Genomic DNA, 22,155 nt, shown 5'->3' with positions numbered 1-22,155 from the left:
TTCGAGGTGCAATTTCTACCTTAAGAACTATGCTTGTCTGTTAACATGGTGGATGGAGATAAAATATATCATCACAGTCACTGGACGGTACAAACCTGACCAGAAAGTACTGTGCCTTAACTGCCTGCAAGATGTGACAAGATCTATTTTACCATGGCTATTCACCATGTCTGCTGCACCTTGGTGGTGCCGTGACCATGCCACAACATGCACTCAACTGAAGAGCGCCACCACAGGGAGAGAAAGAGTTGGAAGCAATATTGGAAGTCTTTTGGCAAGACCAATTGAACCAGAGTTTAAGGACAATGTCAGAGACATCTATGAAACAAATCATAAAATTTAATTCCTGCGAAACCTTGTAATCTGTCAAGGTGGTGTACATTGTCTCCACATTTACTGCTAAGAGCTAAATATCAAAAATTATCTGCCCTCAGCCGTACACTCTTATCAATTTATGTGTAATAATACCCCCATGTACACTCATAAAATTGTGTGTGACAGAATTCACAAACAACAAGTAAGAAGGGTAACTGCAATATGCATTAGAATACTCATTGATCCCACTCCTCAAAATTGAAATCTGTGAAAGGGAAATACGACAAGCTATATTGTTACATGCTCAGAGGAAATCTGAGTGAGATTGCGTGATATGGCCTAAGGAGCAAGTATCAGAAGTTTCAAAATGTAAAACCAATTTTGCCACTATTACACCCAAAATTTCAGAGATGAAAAGATTTATTTGATGGAATATTTCATCCTCCAGAATTGTCAATTTTGTAAAACTTACATAATTTGCATCTAGGTCACATTTTCTACTTTTAAGAGAATTTTTTTGGTGGGTCACATCAGTGCTCAGTTTTCACCATTTCGCAAAATGTAGCCAGAAACTCAAAATTTGCATATTCTCTCATGGTTGTCATTTTGTGTGCTCTTCAGCGAGTTCCACTGACCCGACAAGATTTTGATTGACTCAAGTTGGCTTCGACTGATAAATCCAAAAAGTCCACTGTTGAATTTAAAAATGAACCAATTTAAGAACTTCCCTTGGGAATATGGCTCTATAAACTGCTGACAATATTTCTATATTATATTGCCACTATACAATATTTATGTGTGCGTCATACAAAAGTAGTGTTGAACATCTGCATGTTGATTTTTTCTTAGTGTATCCTTAATAAATATTGGTCTATATCATATGATATTTGTTTGTTTGTTTTTTTTGGGGGGTGTGGGGTGTGGAAATTTTTCGAGAATATTGAGAGAGGATCTGATAAAAATAAGATTTCAATAAGATTTCTTCCAGCCCCCCACCCCCCTCCACCACCAGTATTTGTGCAAGAATCTTAGTCTAATCTTCCTGATACCAGTATCATTTCAACAAACACTGGGTGCTCAGGGTGTTTATATTTTATGATAATGTTGATATGGGGGCAATCCTACCAATACAGTTAATAGATTTATTGTTTTCATGGCACTTTGATAGTATTTTGACTATTGTTTGAGAAATGTGTATTAATAGACAGAATCAAAAATGCCCCCATATATATGTATATAGTGCCAGCCAATTCTTGTGTTACTATCCCAGCCAAATTCTCAATTGGATTTCCTATTAAATAAAAATTAATATTTCACAAAACGAAGAAAGAAGACTCAATATTTCATTCCTACACCAAAGAAACTAATTCTCAATGATGTTAAAAATACATTCATGACTATACGACTGCTGTCCATGCCCAGTATTTGAAATAAAATTAAGAATTCACATCATTATAACTTTTACATACATCATTTGTTGCTGTACATCATGTCATGAACATTACCATTATCATTAGCATCATCAGTGCTGTAGAAGACACTAATTACCGGCATGTAGATCTATAATCAAGGCATTTTGAGATATTCATTCGACCAATTTTCACTTGATTGGTCCAAATTGCTACCTGCTGCCTGACATATCTTTTGTTGGATGTGAAATCTAACCCATAGCATTTAGGTCACCAGTACCATCCTTGCATCTGAGCCCATTGGTCACATGATCACACAAACATTTTAAGCTGACATTATTGATTGAACACAGGGAAATAAAATTCATCTCCAGGGTTACACCTTAAGAGGGTTGACCAAATTTTAGTTGTGTTTGATAGGCTATATTTTCGTTTAATATACCAAAGATCTTTTTGAACCTAACGCAAGTTGATAGACACAGAATGCAGAAAACTGCACTGTTAAATTGAATGCCATTGACTTCAACATATTGATTATGACTATATGGACCTTGAAATATATATATCTGCTGTGAAAAATGTGAACAAGTACTCAGTATTATTCTTGATGGATATAGGATGCATCTCCTAGTATTAAAGCCATATATGGCCTTTTAACCTGTGGTAGCAAGCTGGATATTAAAATATCCCAAATTCTGTAGTAAGAAAATTTACATACAACATATATACTGAAACACCAGTACATGTCAAGTCCATTGTGTCCACTGCATATTGCTTCTTAGAAATATATAATATAGAAATACTTTGATTTAGTGTTGGTTACCTTGACAACCAATTTCACATCCGTTGTCATGAGCTTTGTACTGGTTGCAGAAAGACTGTGCACACAATTGTGGAAACACGTTTACTTCCTTTTTAATCTGTATTTTTATCATCCCTCCTTAGAGAAGCATGACAATTCTTCAGATAGTTGTTGTCATGACGGCAATCTCTCAACACTGTTGCCATGTACACAATAATTTATAATGAGTGGTTTTTTCAAAAATAAACATGTGCCACTTTGTTTTATTTTTGCACTCCACCGGAAATGCTATTACCGGTATATATATATCAGAATTGATATATATGAATGAATGATATATACAAGTATTTCCATTGAGCGACAAAAATTTCTCTGCTATGCTGTTTTTTTTATAACAATACTCTACTAAATACATGGTCTCAAATTCCTGCGACTTACTGCATCGGATGTGGGGATGTTTAAACACAGCGTAAAATACATTACTTCATGAGACACTGCAAAAATGCAAAAAGGAACAAAACAAAAACAGAATGTATCTGCATACAGGGATGAAAACACTAGTTGATGTGTCAATAGAAATATCAAAGTTCAGTGATGGAAAGATGCAACTTTTTGGAGGTCCCTATATCTGTAATTACTTAAAATGGACATATGTTGTGAGGTTCAATTGAGAGTTTAGACTTCTGTATACATGCAAACAAAATAATCTCCGTACATAGTGATTATGAAGCATGGTTTAAAGGAGAGTGTTATTATTCATTCAGTTTGGTCATGAAGTATCTCGTGACCTGCCCCTGTCTTTATCTACTGTTCATAATATATTAAAAGTGTAAAACAGTGTTTAGTGTTCAAGATGTACTCCAGTGTACACAAATTTAGAACCTGCAACAATTTTATTGTACTCTACTGGCAAGTCAATTAACACTTTATTCTTTGCAAGATTTAGTCCATGCACTGTGAAAGTTTTGGGGCAGTTCAAAAGATATGAACTTTCGTGTCTCATTATTTTTACAGTATTTGCAAATTGGGGCATGCAGTTACAGACATTTTGAAACAGATGCAATTCCCTTTGTTTTCAGGCCTTGTAGTCTGAATTTTGCCAAGAAGAACACCATGGCAGACATACTGTAGTTGTTGTTTTTGCACTTTTCCCGTTCAAAAGATCAAAGTGATCATGTCAATCGAGATGTCAAATCACAGCTTTTTTCCCCTCATTTGACACTGGATGCATTCATGGACTGTGATACCAATAAAAAACATAGGGCCAATGTCCCTGAAGCTACTACAGACTTGGATGGTATAGAGAACGTACATAGCATAATACCAGCAAAGTTTTTGACCAAAACTGGCGAAAATTGTCCCCCAAAATACAGAATTGAAGATTTCATCACAATTTCAATATATCACACTGAGATAACCCTGAGGAATCTGTATACCAAATATAAAAGCTATCAGACAAGTAGTTTTTGAGAAACAAATTTTTACCAAAAATGGCAAAAATTGCTCCAAAAATACAAAATTGCAGATTTCATCATAGTTTCAATATATCACATTTAGTTAATCCGTAGGAACCTGGATACCAAACATCAAAGCTATCAGATGAGTAGCTTTTGATAAACAAATTTTTTAACCAAAAAGGGCAAAAATTTCCCTCAAAATACTAAATTGTAGATTTCATCATAATTTGAAGATATCATATTTTGATCATCCCTATGAACCTCTATACCAAATATCAAAGCTATAAGGCAAGTGGTTTTTGTGAAAAAAAATTTTGACCAAAATTGACAAAATTGCCTTAAAAATACAAATTAGCATATTTCTACACAATTTGAATAAATCTGAAACAGGACATCCCCAGGGACCTATATCAAAAATATCAAAGCTGTCTGACCAGAAGCTTTGAAGAAGATGATTTTTGATGATATTTTGAGAAAATGTGACAATAATTGCCAGAAAAATACAAATTTGCATATTTCATCACAATTTGGAGAAATCTTAGTATGGTCATCCCTATGGACCTGCATACCAAATATTAAAGCTGTCTCACCAGCGGTTATTATGAAGAAGATTTTTTACAAGGCTTTTTTGGAGCTAATTTGCATATTTTCAACAATTTCAAAAAACAACAAAAGATTGTTTCTCATAATCATATTTTGCATCCACACAAAAAATATCAAGTCTGTAAATACTGTGGTTCTCAAAATATTGATTGGGCGGACATACATACATACATATATACAGCAGACTGACGACGGATGCCCATCCCAATAGCTTCTATAGACTGTAGTCTATAGTAGCTCATAACAATCTTACATCATATATACACAACAGTTATAGTTTGTGTGTGCGTTGGCATCAATACGTACGTTGAACTTGTCATCTGACAGCGAAGTTAAACCTTGCTGAAGCAATTAGAGTTCAAATGAGCTGTCATGTGACCTCATTAGACATTAGTTTAATGAAAAATTTAATTTCTATTCATCTAGTGATTGACTCTTCAAAATTGATTATGTTAAAGGAAAGTTCAAAGATGGAGGTAAACACACACACACACACACACACACACACCAATTGAATCAGTATGCTGTGATATGTCAATGATACGACCATAATATAACAAGCCACTTCAAGAATGACATAGCTGGTGACCCTTCCATGTTTCAAGTAATGCAATGCTAATGAATTCACTGTGAAGTTCAATGACACAACACACACCTATTTAACCTTCATATGCACTTTTATTCTAAAGCCAATTAATTTCAACATATCTTTTTTTCCCATTTGAAAATAGTACATCAAGAGATAGTGAGCAAAACTATGAAACACTGAGAGTGACTTCTCTTCATAATACAATATAATTTTGTAATTATATACAATAAAGCTAGCAGTAAAGCAGTGCTAATTTTACATATTGAATTAGCTGTGAAATACATTTCCTTATTTTTATCTAGATGATTGCCTTCATATACGTTGTAAATACAAGATGATATCTGCCATTATAGTACACTTGGTTCAACAAACCCCAAACCACCCTGTATAGTCTGTGTCTGGACTGCGATTTCCCTGGAATTTCTCATCATTTCCACTTCATTCTAAAAACTCCATTTCTCTAGATATCGTTGCACCAATTTTTTGTGATGCACATTTATACCAGCTTTCATGAGGTTGACTTGGGCCGGAGTCCATAAATAATCAGATGCCAATATAATATCATAACTGTGCACATATCATCGTCCAAACTAATTATTCCCCATGGTCTTTCCATACCTACATATATTTACCCCTTTTAATTATCAATGAGACATCGATGGAGATGTTCTCCGAGAGCAAATATTTTCAGCAGGGATACCTGTAGGATGCTGGGCCACATTCTCTGCATTGGAGAAATCAATGCTTGTCTTAGGGTGCCTTATAATGGCGAATAACTGAAACCATGCCACTCTGAGATTTATTGTGCTACAGCTTCAAATGGACCCAGTATTTCTCAGTCTTGCTTTTGAGCATGAAGTATTTTCATCAAGCTAAAAGGCTGACAAAAAGCTTAACATGAAACTGGTAAAAGCTGATGATTATTGGAAAGTAACGATATATGCAGATCCACCCACCTAGAACATTCTCATTGTTTTGAGGATACAGATATGCTGACTTTCAACAAATAATTCTGGTAAAAAAACATGATAAAGTATGTGTACAATACCAATTGCCCTGGGAGGTCGAAACGTTTTCTAAGACAAGGTATGTCACAGGCTATTCAGTAAGTTTGATCATCAATGTTGTAAAAAGCATTCGTATACTTCCCCTTCAGTTTGTATGGTATATTAGAATGGTACGATTGCATCTGCCATACCTTTTAACCCATATCAGATGAACATTTTTTTCAGTTCAGGCCATTGAGTCATAGTAAAGTATTCGTAACAAACAACAGATACCGATGGCTATACATACTTAACAGAGACAGCTACAGACAAAAGTCTGCAATACAATTCAAAGAATTACATTTCATGGGAACAATGAGTTAAATTTACCACAAGTCATCGCACGTCAAAATCTAAATCCAGTTCACTGATCAAAGGGATGACTTTGCAAATTGCATGGCAGTAGTTTGTTAAGTCTAGTCTATGCAATCAACCAATCAGATCACATGAGACATTCACAAAGCCACTGATGTAAATCTGTTGTGGCCGGCAAAGTAATTACCATGGCAACAGCCAATCAGAAGAGAGGCAACTCCAGAATGAAACTCCGGAATGAAAGTTAAATTTATTTTGACATTTGGTTGGCACTTAAACCTAAAACACTACATCTAAATTTCTTTCTATGACATTCAAAAACATTCAAAAATGATCCTGACAATAACTTTCAAGTAAAATGTAAAGTACTTCCACATTCCTTGATTTTATACATTTTTTCCTCAGTTAAATTCAAAACATTTTATAGATCTAATCTGTCGATATGACCATGAAAAAATTTCAGTTCAACAATCACAATAAAGCCACTTTGAATAATCTGATTTAAATGTACAACTTTTCACTATAACAGAAATGCAATAATAATATGAAATAAATACGACAGAAATACATAGCAATTATCTACGTTCAACTTTGGGAAAGCAAAGTTCTACTTCAATGCGATACATGTTACATAGATAATGACGTAAGTAAACATAAATACAAACAAAATATAAACAGACTATGGCAGCATTTTGTGAAAACCTAGGTAGCAAATCAAGAGCAAACAGCCATGGTTAGCAGTATCTGTCAGCTTTTAACTCTAGCTGGTGCTATTGCAACAGATTGGAGATGCTCTGTTCTTAAACGTCTACTGTCACCTGTTCCAATTTTGCGACAGTTACCATGGAAAGAGAAAATCTAACCAATCACAGATTTTAAGCGGGTGGCCGCTTTTTAAAAACAGCACCCTCACATGGGCATTTTGAATACCAAGGAATGCCCCTTTGACCATATCTGGGCATATTTAGATTACAGGTGACTGTATACCTTTAAACGTCTATGATCAGCCTTAACAGTATCAATGCCTTATTGTGACCTATTGTGTTGTGTACCTACACTGTCCTATCCCTTTAATACACAGGATGCCTTTACCTGCTTACCCCCTATCCCCTGTAAATCGGTCCACAATCACCATTGGTAACAATAGGTTTGGGTCAAACCATAGTGGTGACAGGGTTAAACTTTGAATGCACATCAATAACACACAAATAATGCCCCTGGGATTGTGAATACTTTGTGAGAAAGGAAAAGAAATATCACAAGGTTTGACTAAGAAAAACTTCAGCAATTGTATGAGGCAGAAATGGAGCAGGAATGATGGCTACATTCACAAGAATTGTTGCAAATTGCAGGTACCAGCTGGAAAGATGCAATATGATTCAAAGGAAGTGCTTTTCCCTTAATACATCACTCTATATGACTTTCATCCATTGTCCATCGCAAGTTGAGGTACTGCAGGATATGGGACATGCAGTGGAGATTGTTTGATCCTTTGCACAAGCTGATAAAAATTTATTTCAAAACTTAACACAATCCTGCGTACCTTATCCATTTTTGAAACCCATTCAGTGCTTGCTATGAAAACTTGACTACAGACCAGCATAAGATATGTGCAGAAAGCAAACAATGCTGAAGTGAAATACTTTATGTGTAAGGACAGTATTTTCTGAAAAAAATTATGCCAGCATGATGCTTTGCAAATATATTTTCAGAAAACAAAGTAATTTTCTAAGTGAAATATTTTAAAGTTAGAGAAGATCTTTCCACTGGAAAACAAATATTTCATCATCATGGGTCAAAGGTTATTTCTGAAACATCACTAAAGGATACAATCATAGCTCACAAGGACAATGAATATGGAACACTATGCACGTTTTGAACCATATTGCAACTTCACCTTAAATAGTGCACAATTTTTAGAACTGTTATGCCACATTTTGCTGATGGGAATCTGTTTCTGCGTTACATAAGGTCTATAATGCAATGCTGCTGAAACTTTACTAGGTAATTCAGTGCCCTGTAAGATAAATTGACATGCAACTGACTCAACAAAGTTCTTCTTCACTCTAGAAAATTAGACCTATCGGTATTACATGTACCAGTAAAAGGCTTATGCAGGGCAACTGAAGATTAGTGGACACACCTTTGGTTGTGAACTAAAACAGATTTCCCTAGGGGGCCTCTAAATAAAAGTGATTGTGTAAGTGGACTTCCCAGGTACTGTAAAATTCAAACTATATATCTTTGTGTCGAACAATCTTCAGTCTTGCCATTTACACAAATAGACTTCAAAAGTGACTAAAAAGTGCTTAGAAACATTAAGGTAGTATGCGCCTCGAAAGTGAAAGATGTAAACTTTTGCTCAAACAGTTAACCATTGTCTTTCACAATCAAAAATGAAAATATGGGTCACACTGCAAAGTTTGGTTCTAGAGAAACAAATTACATAATATTTACCAATGTTTGAAATTCAAAATGGCCACCATCCCTGTGTCAACTCTATGGAGGGAAAGAGCATTTATGATTTTCAAAAAACTGAGACAGTAAAAACTCTCCTTACTCAAACAGCTTTAAAATGAGTCCCCACAAGTGGTGGACCAGACAAGTATTGAAAAAATTTGAGCATCTGAATTTCTGTCCCTGAGGTCCATTCTACCTTAATTGTCACTGCCAGTTATAAGGCTGACTGTACTGGACAATTTCATCTTTTACATGTGCCAGACAAAACTGACAGTAAAATGCACTTAATTTTCAGCTTCAAGAGCATTGAGTATAATACATAGAGAGTGCATAAAAGAAGTGAACCTGTAACAAGAGAGTTCAATGAAGATAAATTAACATGTCTAAAAATTATCAGACAATACTTTTTATACATACACAAATCATGTTTTGCTGTATTCTCTCATAGACTGAATTATATACATGTGTGTGCATACCCCAGTGAACCACTCTATGAAAAAGTTCTTCAAATGGAGATTTCATTGCATAAGCACTGCATTTCCATTAAAATATAGACACACACAGAGAAAACCATATCTCCAATGAAACCATTTCCATACAGTGGCACAGTGTATCTCAGTGAAGGTAACATTTGCTTATTATTTTTCTTTCACACCTATCTGTTATCAGCCTCAATGCATGAATTCTGTGCAACAATTTAGCCTGTTTCTCAGTGCAAAGATTACATATACAGCACAACATGTATGGTTTTTGCAGACATGACAAGGAAATCAGCCCCTGTACACCAAAGAAACCCTAAATTAACGCTAACTCAGAGTGTATTCATTCCCTGAAATGTGGAAAGCATTACATACTCCTACTTTGGGTGACACTTAAGCAATTAATTTTTTATGATCACTGAGCATCTCCTACAGAATGTATAGCGCTACAACACATGTTCTCTTAAAAAAAAAAATTTGAACATCCTCTTTGTAAATTCACAAAATTATGATTAAGTCATTGTGTTTTTGTATGAATTTTAGTAAATGACAAGGGAAAAAGAGACTTAAACACCTTTGGTAAACTTGAGCTACAAAAGTTGTGAATATGACTTTGATTTACAAACATGGAATGTAAATGGATATACAAGTGTTCAAAAAATTTGTGAGACATTGAGCAGTCCCTTCACCAAAGGAAATCAGAACGCTATCATAGTAGTATCCTAGCTTTTCATTTTTCTCTATTCTGTTATTAATTTTTTTACATTTTTTTTCTACGTTTGGCAGACTACAAAAAAGGTGGAAGTCTACAGATGTGAAAGCGTGTACTGTGAAGACTTACAAAAAATATTTTGCTGATGTTTACAAAAACCTGATGATTGTGTTTGCCTTTGTGTATGAAGTGAGTGAGTGATTGTCATCCATTTACGAACTTGTGCACGAATTTCTTGGGGTGTATTTTTGGAGAGAAGTCGTTTAAGAATAGACGGTAGACATTAAGATTGGAAACTACAGGATGACAAAAAAATATTTTGAATTGCGTTCTTGACTAGACTGCTAACCGAAACCTTTGGTGAAACTACAGTTTCTCCGTCACTGTGGGGAAAAGTTCAGAATTCGTTTTATATCTGAGCCAAAAATGCTCTACAGAAACACTTCTCATTCGCTGATTGCCTCAATGCATGCCAGAAATAGCAGACTGCCTGATGCCAATTGAGTGATGCTATTACGTTTCAAAGACTGACAGATTTACAATGGGATACATTTATTGGATATTTCCTGAGAGTCAAGTCCCCTCCACTGAACTCTGTTGATCAGCAGGTTTCGTTTGTGGATCATTTCAACACGACCTTACATGGCACTGCATCAAAACCAACCACAGCTTTTAGACCAGTATGAAGGAAACAATTGTATAAACAATTATGAACAGGTTCAGATTGTTCTCCGTTCATGTATTTCAGAGGATGTAAACACTTACACAATCTTGCAAAAACCTTTCTTACACCATCATACAGAAGATTGCTTCTATACGACCATTGGATGTAAGTGAATAGTCAACCATCCAATTTGTCCAATGCCCCCTCTGTTATTTCCTTCTGGCTGATCCATCAACCCCTTTGTATGATCCCATACACTGACTTAACTCAATCGTCAGAGTGAGCATTGCAGCTGCATCTGTATAGCAGTCACATGGGGGCAGTTTGTCTGTCACACAGAACACCTGGCTTTTATAATGCTTGTAAATTTCATTTGTCATGCACCTACTTGTACATGTAGAGTTGTAACATTATCTATAAGTTATTGTCAATATCTGTCATCTATTTAATTTCAAAATCACATCACAGTTAGCCACAGTCCGAAATCTGTTCATTTAAGCTGCAATTATCCATCAACCCCAAAAATGGCTAAAAGAAAGAACTGTGGACTGTTAACACTGACAAACACTATCTGCCGGTTGTTGTTTTTGTGGCTCTCTGAAAACACCGATGACCTTTGCCCGTTTCATGTCCTGTGATCCATACTTCCCTGGGCCAGGATTATACGGTGACATCATGGGTCTATGATTTTTCAGTTTGTGCGCCAGCGTCATAAATATCGCATCCACGTGCTCCGTTTCATTGTCGTCCTTGGCCGAGGTCTCAAAGAGCGGCATGTTATTGGCATCAGCGAATTTCTGCGCCATGCTGGTTGGAACGGCAATCTTATGTTTGATGTCACACTTGTTTCCGACCAGTATTCTCGGAATGTCAGCCGAGAGAGAATGTCTTTCGCATTCGTCTATCCACACCGGCATGCCGCTGAACGTTGTCATTTTCGTCATGTCGTAAACAAACACGACAGCGTGAACGTTTCTGTAGTAGTGTTGCACCATGCTCTTCCGGAATCTCTCCTGGCCTGCTGTGTCCCACAGCTGCAGCTGTAACACACAATGAAATCAAAACAAATACAGTCAGATCAGATATGCAAAATTGGTGTTCTTTGACTTGCTATGAGAAGAATAGTTACCACACACTGGCAGAGGTGAGCTCACCCACAGGTTTTCGACTCAATGTCGGCAAACTGCCAAACCGTCACCGATGCAATATTCTATTGCATCAGTGGCAGTTTGGTAGTTCACCTGCATTGAGTTGAAAACCTGTGAGCTCACCCATGCAGTTTTTGATGGTCCTTGGACCAGTATCAACCAAGCTGAGCAGTCTGGTGTGCTAGTCTGGCATATATCCTGCATTGTACTATCCCAACATTGAAGTTGTGCTATTACAAATCTATTGTTCTGAGAACAGTTCGGTTTGGACCTCAGGCCCTTCGATGGATTTCTTTGTTTAACCAAGAATACGGCATGGCAAAGACTTCGTTTTAGGGGTGCGGCCTCAAAAAATATGCTGAAAAAATCTCAATGATAAACAATATAACAGTCAGATGTTTTTGTTTTCAGATCACATTTCTAAACACTTCATTAAAACTCTGCATGGCCTTCAAATTGTCAAACTGTGAACACTGAAGTTACAAATGTAGATTCCGTGTAAGAATTTACATTGGTTTTGACAAACCCCTGATTGAATTACTCAAATATTTTTACTGAGAATAAAATAAAAGAATATTCAAAATGAGTGTAAATAACTGTAATTGGCTGACAATCCATACCATGAAAAAGAAGGCAAAAAAATGCAGCGGAACTATGTATTTACTTCGCAATTGTGAAACAATAGGTTGTCAATTGCAGATCTTTACATAACATTTAACCATTCATCTTGTATATGTGGGAGAATAGAAAGATCTATTCAAAAATTTTCTGATTAAAATTTATTTAAATACTGCTGACTCTACATGAGTAACTCTCTAGACTTCTATGATTTTTCTGGAAATCCAGAATTTTTTAATCTTTGGTACAGTTGAATTGGTCACCTTAGCATTTCAATGGCATAAACTCACTTCAGGCACTGGAACATGCAGTAAATGCAAAGCTGGCATATATTTCAACTTGGGCAAAACGTCTTCTTCTGGAAAACCCACATGAAATATTTACACCTCATTTTAAATTCTGGATAAATTTATGCACATTAAAAGTAAAGTACTGCAATGTGTGGGAAATTTGAAAATCTTGGCAACTTTCCTTGGTCAGAAACCTCCATTCAAGATATACTAACAAGAGTTCAAAAGCTCCCAATCCTCTTTCCACAAGCCATAGTTAAGCTAAAAAAACATTTTGTTGTATTTTACTTTACTAAAAGTAAAATTTATCCTTTGTTTAATGAACCATTCCAGTTGGCTGACAGACAGTAGACACTCCACAAAGTAGTCAATGGAGTTGGTGACGGTGACGCTTGTTCTCTGTTCCAACACTGCATAGTCTCATAATGGTATGCCCCATGCTGTGCCTACATTGCAATTAATAATTGATCGTAATATGCAATGTTATTCATTAAATTAAAAAAAATTACATTGACTTTAATCATTAAAATAATTACCATACAAAGCTTCCTTTTTTTAATCCGATTATTTAATGAAAAACCCCAAGTCACCTGTTTTTATGTACTTTTAAATATTTTTGTGAGCTTTTGTACATATGATTTCAGTGATTTTCCATAATTTCTAAAGAAAATTGCCAAATTTACTCATAAACAGCTAAAAAAGTCATTTGACAAAATGTCCTGTCGATGCACAATTCCCTTGGGAGTAACTGTTGTAGAAGCATCATATCAATACATTTACAACATGTCCTTCCCTCAAAACATGAGTTCTGGGAGTAGACGACTGTTATCACACAGAATCGGTTGGTTCATATCTTCATACATCACATTAGATGACATGGAAGTTTTCACGGTAAATTGATTGAAAGCTTTCTTTTGAAAATGCCACAACAGGTAGCCAAGTCATGCACTGTACAGCTAGACTGCCTACTTGACCCACTTGAAAAGTCCCTTCCCTGCACATGTATGCTGACAGATTTATACCAATCTTTTTATGACAAGTTTCAACTAGAAACCTTACATATTTTGTTTTGTTTCTGCCAATAAACGATAAAAGAAATATTAAAATAGAATGGTAAAATCAATAGGAATTTCATGTATGAAAACACTTTTGCCATCTTGGTTGTAACCAAATGCCAACTGCCAAACCATTCGTTGTGAGCGGGCATACGGTTACAGTAATACTTGCCAGCAGGATTTTACAGTAATACCCTAGAGTTAAATCTTGCAACACCAATGTTTGAAAAAGTCTCAAATTAAAGTCAGGTGCCACTAACATATATTCATTTTCTCATTAATGAAACTGGAAAGGTTTTGATGTATTGCAGGAAGTGTGAGAGACATGGATATCCAGATAAACTGACATTGGTGTATAAATAGCTTGGTTGCTGAACCATCACAAACCCAGAAATGGATTAACAATTTGGCATATTCCACGGTGTGATCGGGGTTAAATATTGGCACTTTGCAGATAAATACTGTTAATCTTCTGCTGTAAATTTTTAGGGTATCACTAGAAATGGCCTATAAAATCTGAAAATGCTTGTTAAACAGTCAGCTAAAAGTACATTTATTGATATGCCATCTGCTGTCAGGCCATATTTTTTGTAAAGTCAGCTGTTCACCAGTCTTTGCATGCGTGCTATGCATTATTTCACTCCAACTATGCAATGCGCCCCTTTCTGTGTTCGGACAAATTGAGCCAATTTTGTTCCACTGTGAAAGAGTCGCTTGAGTGTGTGTACCATCAACATGGTTGGATAACACATTTAACGAACAGTATTACCTGTTATTAAGTACCAGTATATTTTTAATGGAAAATGTTCACAATCAGCCACTGACAGTATAATGACCTGTCTTGTTACAAGTTGGCTGAAATTTGCAGGAATAAAAACTCGTACAAAAACAGCTAATACCATGGCAATCAACTGATCTGCTGGGAGTATTTCTTGTAAGAAATTTAGTATTGGTACATAAATGTGAACTGTCTGAATCACAACCTGTTATTGACACCGAACTACCATCATTGTCTATGCATCACTCAAGAGGTTTCCTTATCTCACTGAGTGAACTCCTCTTCCAACACACTAAAATTTACACAATTACATTTCTTTATAATCAATTTAGATAGTTACTAATTATAGGGTAAGGGTATTTTGTCATTCCGGTCCATTATTTATACAATTCATTCAAAGCAAAGCAGTACCAGGATATTTGTTCCTCTAAATAATATATGCAAATTCCTTGACGGTCTTCTTGAATGCCAAAAACTAATATATCATTGGCAATTATCTGTTAATTAATTAATTAATTATTTATTAGTTGTTTGTTTGATTGTGTTTTTCATCATGTATCATTGTCCCCACTCAGAATTCACTTTTATTGTTGTTTGGCACTCAGTCAATAAGTGTTTTACAGCAGACAAGGCCAGCATCAAAAGGTCACGAGGTCATCGTTACATCAATATCTTGCTAGGAAATACGATACGTCTGTTATATCTCTTACTCAGTTTCTCTTTATATCCTCTGTGAAACATTTCCCAGAAATAATTACACACAAACCAGAGTGGAAACTCTTGTTGAGGTTTGTCACAAACCACGCACTTTACATGTGAAGCACACTTTAATCCATCATGCATATTGAATTTTCACATTTAAATACCATTCAAAAATTTACAAGTACTTTGTCAAACCCTGTCGGCAATAATTTTTTGATTTAATATCATTGTTCTGCAGGGAAAGGTCACACCAATTCACTGCACACTTGGAGAGACAGCAGGATTCAAAATGGACCACAGTTCAGCATAGGTAGCGTGAAAACTCAAACTCGTGGTATTAACCTAGCAAATATGTTGAGGAGGCACATGCAGCACCTGCGACAATTTGATGTAAAAATTGTAACATATCTTACATCTATCTATTTGTCAATATGTCTATATATCTATCTTTTCTGTAATACAGACATGTCACTTAGCAATTCAATGGTCTGCCAATATTAACATAAATACAAAAAAAATATCGTTTATCTTTCACTGACTATAGACATATTGATTGAATATTAACTTTTATTTGTAAGCTTTATTTGTTCATTTTTCATGTACTTTTATATAAGCGATACTCACAATACATTCTGCTTTTTAATGATTTCATGAATTTTTTCCGGCGAAGACCAATGTAATTATTTGCCCATGGTCATGTACCGGTACTTGTACAGCTCTGTCTGATCGGGACTTTACTGAATTAACATCACTTGTGTACCAACAAGATGTATATTAACTTGGCTTTGCAAAGAGACAAGTTTGAATTACTCATTGCATATTCAATCTACAAACCATCATGCATTGTCCATGCTGGTGAAGCATGCACACATAGAATTCACCTGCAAAATGCTAACAGCAGCTATATTGGTAATTTCTGTTGTTATGTTGTTGATAAGTAACTGTAAATAAATGTTTGGTGGTGGTATCTTGTCAGTTGTAACTATCAAGAAACCATACTTTTTGATGCTTCCAAAGACTCAAAAGACAATAAAAAATATTTTCCTGCATGTATGGACATGCAATGTCTATATAATCTGTTCATATGACATAACATAAGAGCAGATTCAGAAATACGCTGTCTTTCAAAAGTTGACGGGGAAGTTTCTAATCATGTTGAAACTCATTACTTTAAAAAAAAAATTAATGTGGTAAATTGTGTGGGAACATTGAAACATTTACAAAGAAGTCATCTTCAGTGCTTGCGTAAGATGATGGTGCTTGCTTTTCCCACTTCCTGTTCTAAATATATTCACTGTTGTGTTGAGCAAGAGAAAATAAATTTGTGATGAAACTCTACATACTGAGTGTATCAAATATCAATGAAAATTGGAAGCATTGTACAAGTTCACCAAGGTTGATTTTTACATATGTGTTAGCTTTGGGGCTGCTTATTCTAGAAAAGCCATTTTCACCATTCATATTTCATGTGATTTTTACAAAAAGGACCAAAATAGTGGTGGACGTTGCAGTTTAGGGCTTCATCAACTTAATGTATTTTGAATTATGGGAAAAAAGCGCCAAGCTTGGCACTTTCATCACGTGATATGGCGTGAACGTGAGTGAACTTGGACAATGCCAAACCAATCAGAAGAGGGTCCCTGCCATGCCATACCATGTGATGAAAGCACTTTTTTTTCCCATGATTCAAAATATATTAAGTTGATGAAGCCCTACACTGCAACTTCCACCACTATTTTTGTCCGTTTTCATAAAAAATCACGTGAGTTAATTATGAGTGGCAAAAATGGCTTTTCTGGAATAAGTGACCCCAAAGCTAACACATATGTACAAAACAGCCTTGGTGAACTTCCCCTTTAAAACCAGTGATGACCAGCAGTAGTTGAAAGTTCAAACTGACCGATGAAGAATTTGTTTTGCTTTGAGAGCTCTGGGAGGTGAATGACAGTTCACCAGTAAGTGATACAAGTGTACTGAAAACTAGTAATCTGTGTTCTGAAAGTTCAATGTTTAAAATAGTTCACTGGTGTCAGACGTATGCCTTTGATGTGGTGCATGCGGAGTTTGTGGTAACAGCATGTGGTGGTGTTGATACTGTGTACTGTATCTAACAGCCAAGGATGGGGAACACCCAGAGCATTGCAAAACAAAATTCCATTCTGCTTACTACACGTATACAGCTTTCCATAGCAAATATGACACTATGATGACTCTGACTTTTAAGATCCATTTTGCTAACTTGAGATTGTACCAAAATTTAAGTTCTCTAAATTGCTGTTTTGAATATTGTTATTCTTACCAGTGGAAAAAGTGTACCAGTGCTTCTCACGATAATGCTGTCAAATGATTTCTTTTTATATTTTGACCAAACTTTCAAAAGCTGTATTTCACAACATAATATCATACCAATTTTAATATCAATATTTTTCAACCCCATGCCTTCTCAAGTTTACTAGCCTAAATCTTCAAACCAAATGTATTTTCAGTTTGAAATGAATAAAGAGGTCGCAGTGATTACAAAATATTAAAACACAGATTTTAGGGACAATACAGCATTTGGGCTGTGGGGTGGGGATATCTGTACAAGTATACAGCTTTGGCACCTCAGTAACAAAGTGGCTGTCACTGGCATGATTCTGGTATCTGATGTACCGTACCTGGACATCAGGAACATGATCAACGAGAGAAACAGGGTAACCCTTTATGAAATTACTACCATTGCTAACGAAACGAAATTTTTGCTGAGATGGTAAAAAAGTAAATAAACACTCTTCAAATCAACAATTACTGTTACTATTGAACATGTATAATACAGACAAAGTTGCTAGACCCGATTCCCTGCATTTCTTTTTCATTTAAAATTCTTTTTCCAGTTGAACAGTTGCGATATCAATTCTCTGTAATATGATCTTTGCTGTGCAATTAGTTGCCTGAAGCAAAATTTCATAATCTACAGATACATTCTCCAGTGTGTCATACCTTCCTTTGAAGGCATCAATACTGAATAATTTTAAAAACTTTGGAAAACCTGTTTTGTGATATTCAGCACTTTTGGTTCAAAGACTGTCTAGGATATCAATTCGCTACGTAGCAGCAACAACATCATAAGTTTGCACTAAAATAATGACATACCAGTATACACATAGTATACACATAGTTTTAGAATTACAAATACAAATACAAATAATCAATTCCTGATAACCAGGAATGCTGTTGTCTGCTGGTAAAACATGTACGTCAAACATCATTACCTGCAAGACCATCAAAGCAAACTGGCACCCTGAGAACCATTGATGGTGGCAGACCATCAAAGCAAACTGGCACCCTGAGAACCATTGATGGTGGCAGACCATCAAAGCAAACTGGCACCCTGAGAACCATTGATGGTGGCAGACCATCAAAGCAAACTGGCACCCTGAGAACCATTCATTGATGGTGGCAGACCATCAAAGAAAACTGGCAACCTGAGAACCATTGATGGTGGCAGACCATCAATGCAAACTGGCACCCTGGGCACCACTGGTGGTAGACTCTCTCACAGCCCCTCGCCGGCTATGCCTTCGACCATACTGGCACCTCAGCAGTTGTGAAGCTCGGCTCAGCGAGCCGGCGAAGCCGGCGTCGCTTGTTAGAAAGACTGTTGAGGGCGCATAACTGCGTAGCGAACGAAGGGGCTGTGAGAGAGTCTACATTGGTGGTGGCAGATATTCAATGTAAACTGGCATCTTGGGCACCATTGATGGTGGTAAGATCTAAAAAGGTAAAATGCAGACTACACAAAATGATTGGCAAATATAATTATCTCAAGTACTTTCCACTAATCTTGAAAACAGTATGGCTTCTATTATGACAGTTGTCAGACATGTACAGTGATTGTAAAGATGCTGAAAGACAAAACAGACTAGAGCTTCATCCTGCACTACACGAAGGGCCAGTAACTCAAACTTCCATTTTTGTTTTCTTGTTGTACTTCATATTGAAATACATAGTATTTGGCTTGTCAACTCAGCCTGGACATGTACAGATTTGCACTGTTTATTCTGTATCAGTGAATTCTGGTCCGGACTAAATTCAAATGTAAACAATAACACAGTGCACACTATAGACAGAGATTGTGCATCCCAATGGCACTGTATTATGACTGTGGATTAATATCCTATCACATGTATGCCATTTAATTTGATAAAGTGTGCAACTTCACTGGATAATTATCAATATTTATGACAGTCATTAATCTGCATAACGAAGCCACGACATGAAAGGGAAATTCATTTAATATAACAGTACTTGAACAACTAATTTAAATGTAAATGTAAGTTTAACAAGAGCGAATGATCTTTGCTATGATTATGTATACATTCACGTATACCACGCTATCAATCAATACACAAATTTGCAAGCACTCTTCAACAATAACCACAACTTTGTTCAAATGTAATATCATTCTCCACTCATGGAAACAAAGTAACGATGTCATGTTGTTAATTATAACTTTGGTGATTTTTCGACGTGGCTGTATGGTGGAGCTAGAACTTGGAAGCACTGTTAAATCGCGTGGAATTTTTCGTGGCAATGTTAAGTTTGTCTTGTAATTTTCGCAAGATTGCGACAGCTCTTTGCACGGTGCTTGAGATAATAATGTCGATGAGATGCATTCTCGATTTCTGAGGTCTGTGCCGTGCACTGCCACGTTCGCTCAACAGCACCTTGTTTATACACTTGATAAACACTAACCTTGATTGTCTCGCCGTTGACGTCGACTGACTTCTCTCTGAAATCGACGCCGATCGTGGCTTCTGTCTTTCCGGGAAACTTTCCTCCGCAGAACCTGAACGTCAAGCATGTCTTGCCGACATTGGAATCACCAATGACGATTATCTTGAAAATCCTCGTTTGTTTTGAGGACGTTTCCAAACCGCTATCGTCGTCGGTTTTTGTGCTCGACTCGAGACTGTCCACATCCATACCGATTTCGACGTGCGACAAAAGGACAGTATCAGGAATAAGTTGTTATAGAACAATGCTTATTGATAGCTTGGCAAAATAAAAATGTTTTGCGATAATGTCAATACAAGAATGAATGATGTGCGGAAGAGCACTCTTTCCACAAGCTGCAAGGTACAGCACAGTTCAAGTCGCCATATTCCACACTGTTTGGGGAGGTGACGTCACAACTGATGCATCGTGGGTGATTTGGACAATTTCATCATTCGGTAAAATGTCCGTTGTTTTCAGGGTATTGACAATTGCTGATAAACAACTTAAAATTCAATTTATATTGCAATGATAAAACGAATTATTTTTGACGTTCGCCGTGACTTTCCATGTAATTTACTCATATTGAATGGCCAAACTTAGGAAAAACCATTAATTACCCAAGGGGTGGAGCCCTAGGCGGGGTGGAATAATACGAGTAAAGTACGGGTAACAACAACAAAATGACATGGGATTTCAACAATGGTATTTCGTTTATCAGTCTGTTAAACCGAAAAAGGCATGAATCAGCATTACTTTTATCTATTTCAATTTATGTATCATAAATGATGTGTAGAAACACAAGTTTTGTGTGATACAACAACTATATTCATGTGATACATTTCAAATGAAATATCTAAAAAGTTATATAAGTAATTAACATTAACATTAACATTTTATTAGTACTCAACATACACTGTCAGAGAGTGTTGTAAGGTACAGTACTCTTAGTACAGGGTGGGAAAAATTACATAATTACATTACTGAATTGCATCAGTGAATGCAATATAAAATGCAACAATGAACATACATGAGTAAACAACTTTGCAAAGTATCTAATTACCAACTTGGGCAGAGTCACTGGAGGAAGCAATTGTATTTTTCAGGAAAACTGCTAATGGTAATGCATTGTAACTCATGATATTGATGATAACAGCTTTTCTCTTGTAAACATCAGAGAGTTGTAATTTCACAACTATTGTATAAATATTTTCTTTCCTTGGTAAAATTAGTACACTGAGAAAAAACTAGATGCCATTCATCATCTAACTCATTCATATTACATCTATGACAAATTCTCTCATGTACGGGAATTTTTGGAGATTTTTTCCTACCTAGCTCAATTTCTAAATTGTGGTCGACCACTAATTAACACGAAACTTTGTAAGACAACGCCTCAGGCTGGTCAGAAATGTTATGCAAAAGTTTGATTTAAACACTCTGTAAGTACGTAATTTATTACCATTACCAGTCTTTCTTTCATCATTATAAAGTTGACTCTATCAGAAGTTGCAATAATGCACACTAAATCAAAGCTGGGACGAATATACCTAACAACAGTCAACATAGAATACGGATATAAACTGTCTGACTGACTGTCTGTATGTCTTACTACCCGATCGAGTTCATGTGTATTTTAGCAAATCGAAAAATAATTTCGTCGAGCTTTCTTTTCCTCAAAATATCTTTTTGTACAGCAAGTACATGTCATAATATCTGAAGGTCAATGTGAGAACTGAAATGTTTGTTTCCGTTCTCTTTCTTGGACAAACGCTATGACTTTATTTACACCAGATACATATTCACTACGTAAATTCACATAGGATGTTATGATATTCTTACATGTACTATTCTTCACACACAAGATGCTATGGTATACTTATTATAATATTCTTCACATACAGGATGCTATGGTATTCTTACTCTGTCAAGGGTATATGGACATGGATTGCAATCTG

General features: G+C 36.0%; 1 protein-coding gene across 1 annotated transcript; it reads right to left on the bottom strand.

Annotated features, from left to right (window-relative positions):
- Nucleotides 1-6,761: 6,761 nt before the first annotated feature.
- On the bottom strand, nucleotides 6,762-20,606 carry LOC139131709 (putative Ras-related protein Rab-33). The gene is made up of 2 exons (XM_070697900.1): nucleotides 20,177-20,606; nucleotides 6,762-11,891 (listed from the first exon to the last, which is right to left on the bottom strand). Exons 1-2 carry the CDS (start codon nucleotides 20,405-20,407, stop codon nucleotides 11,403-11,405), a joined length of 720 nt encoding a protein of 239 aa, XP_070554001.1. The 5' UTR covers nucleotides 20,408-20,606; the 3' UTR covers nucleotides 6,762-11,402.
- Nucleotides 20,607-22,155: the final 1,549 nt, after the last annotated feature.

The sequence above is a fragment of the Ptychodera flava genome, chromosome 4 (assembly GCF_041260155.1).
Source record: "Ptychodera flava strain L36383 chromosome 4, AS_Pfla_20210202, whole genome shotgun sequence".
Taxonomy (NCBI): domain Eukaryota; kingdom Metazoa; phylum Hemichordata; class Enteropneusta; family Ptychoderidae; genus Ptychodera; species Ptychodera flava.
Note: the sequence above shows the minus strand (reverse complement) of the source record. Positions and strands in the feature narration are given on the sequence as shown.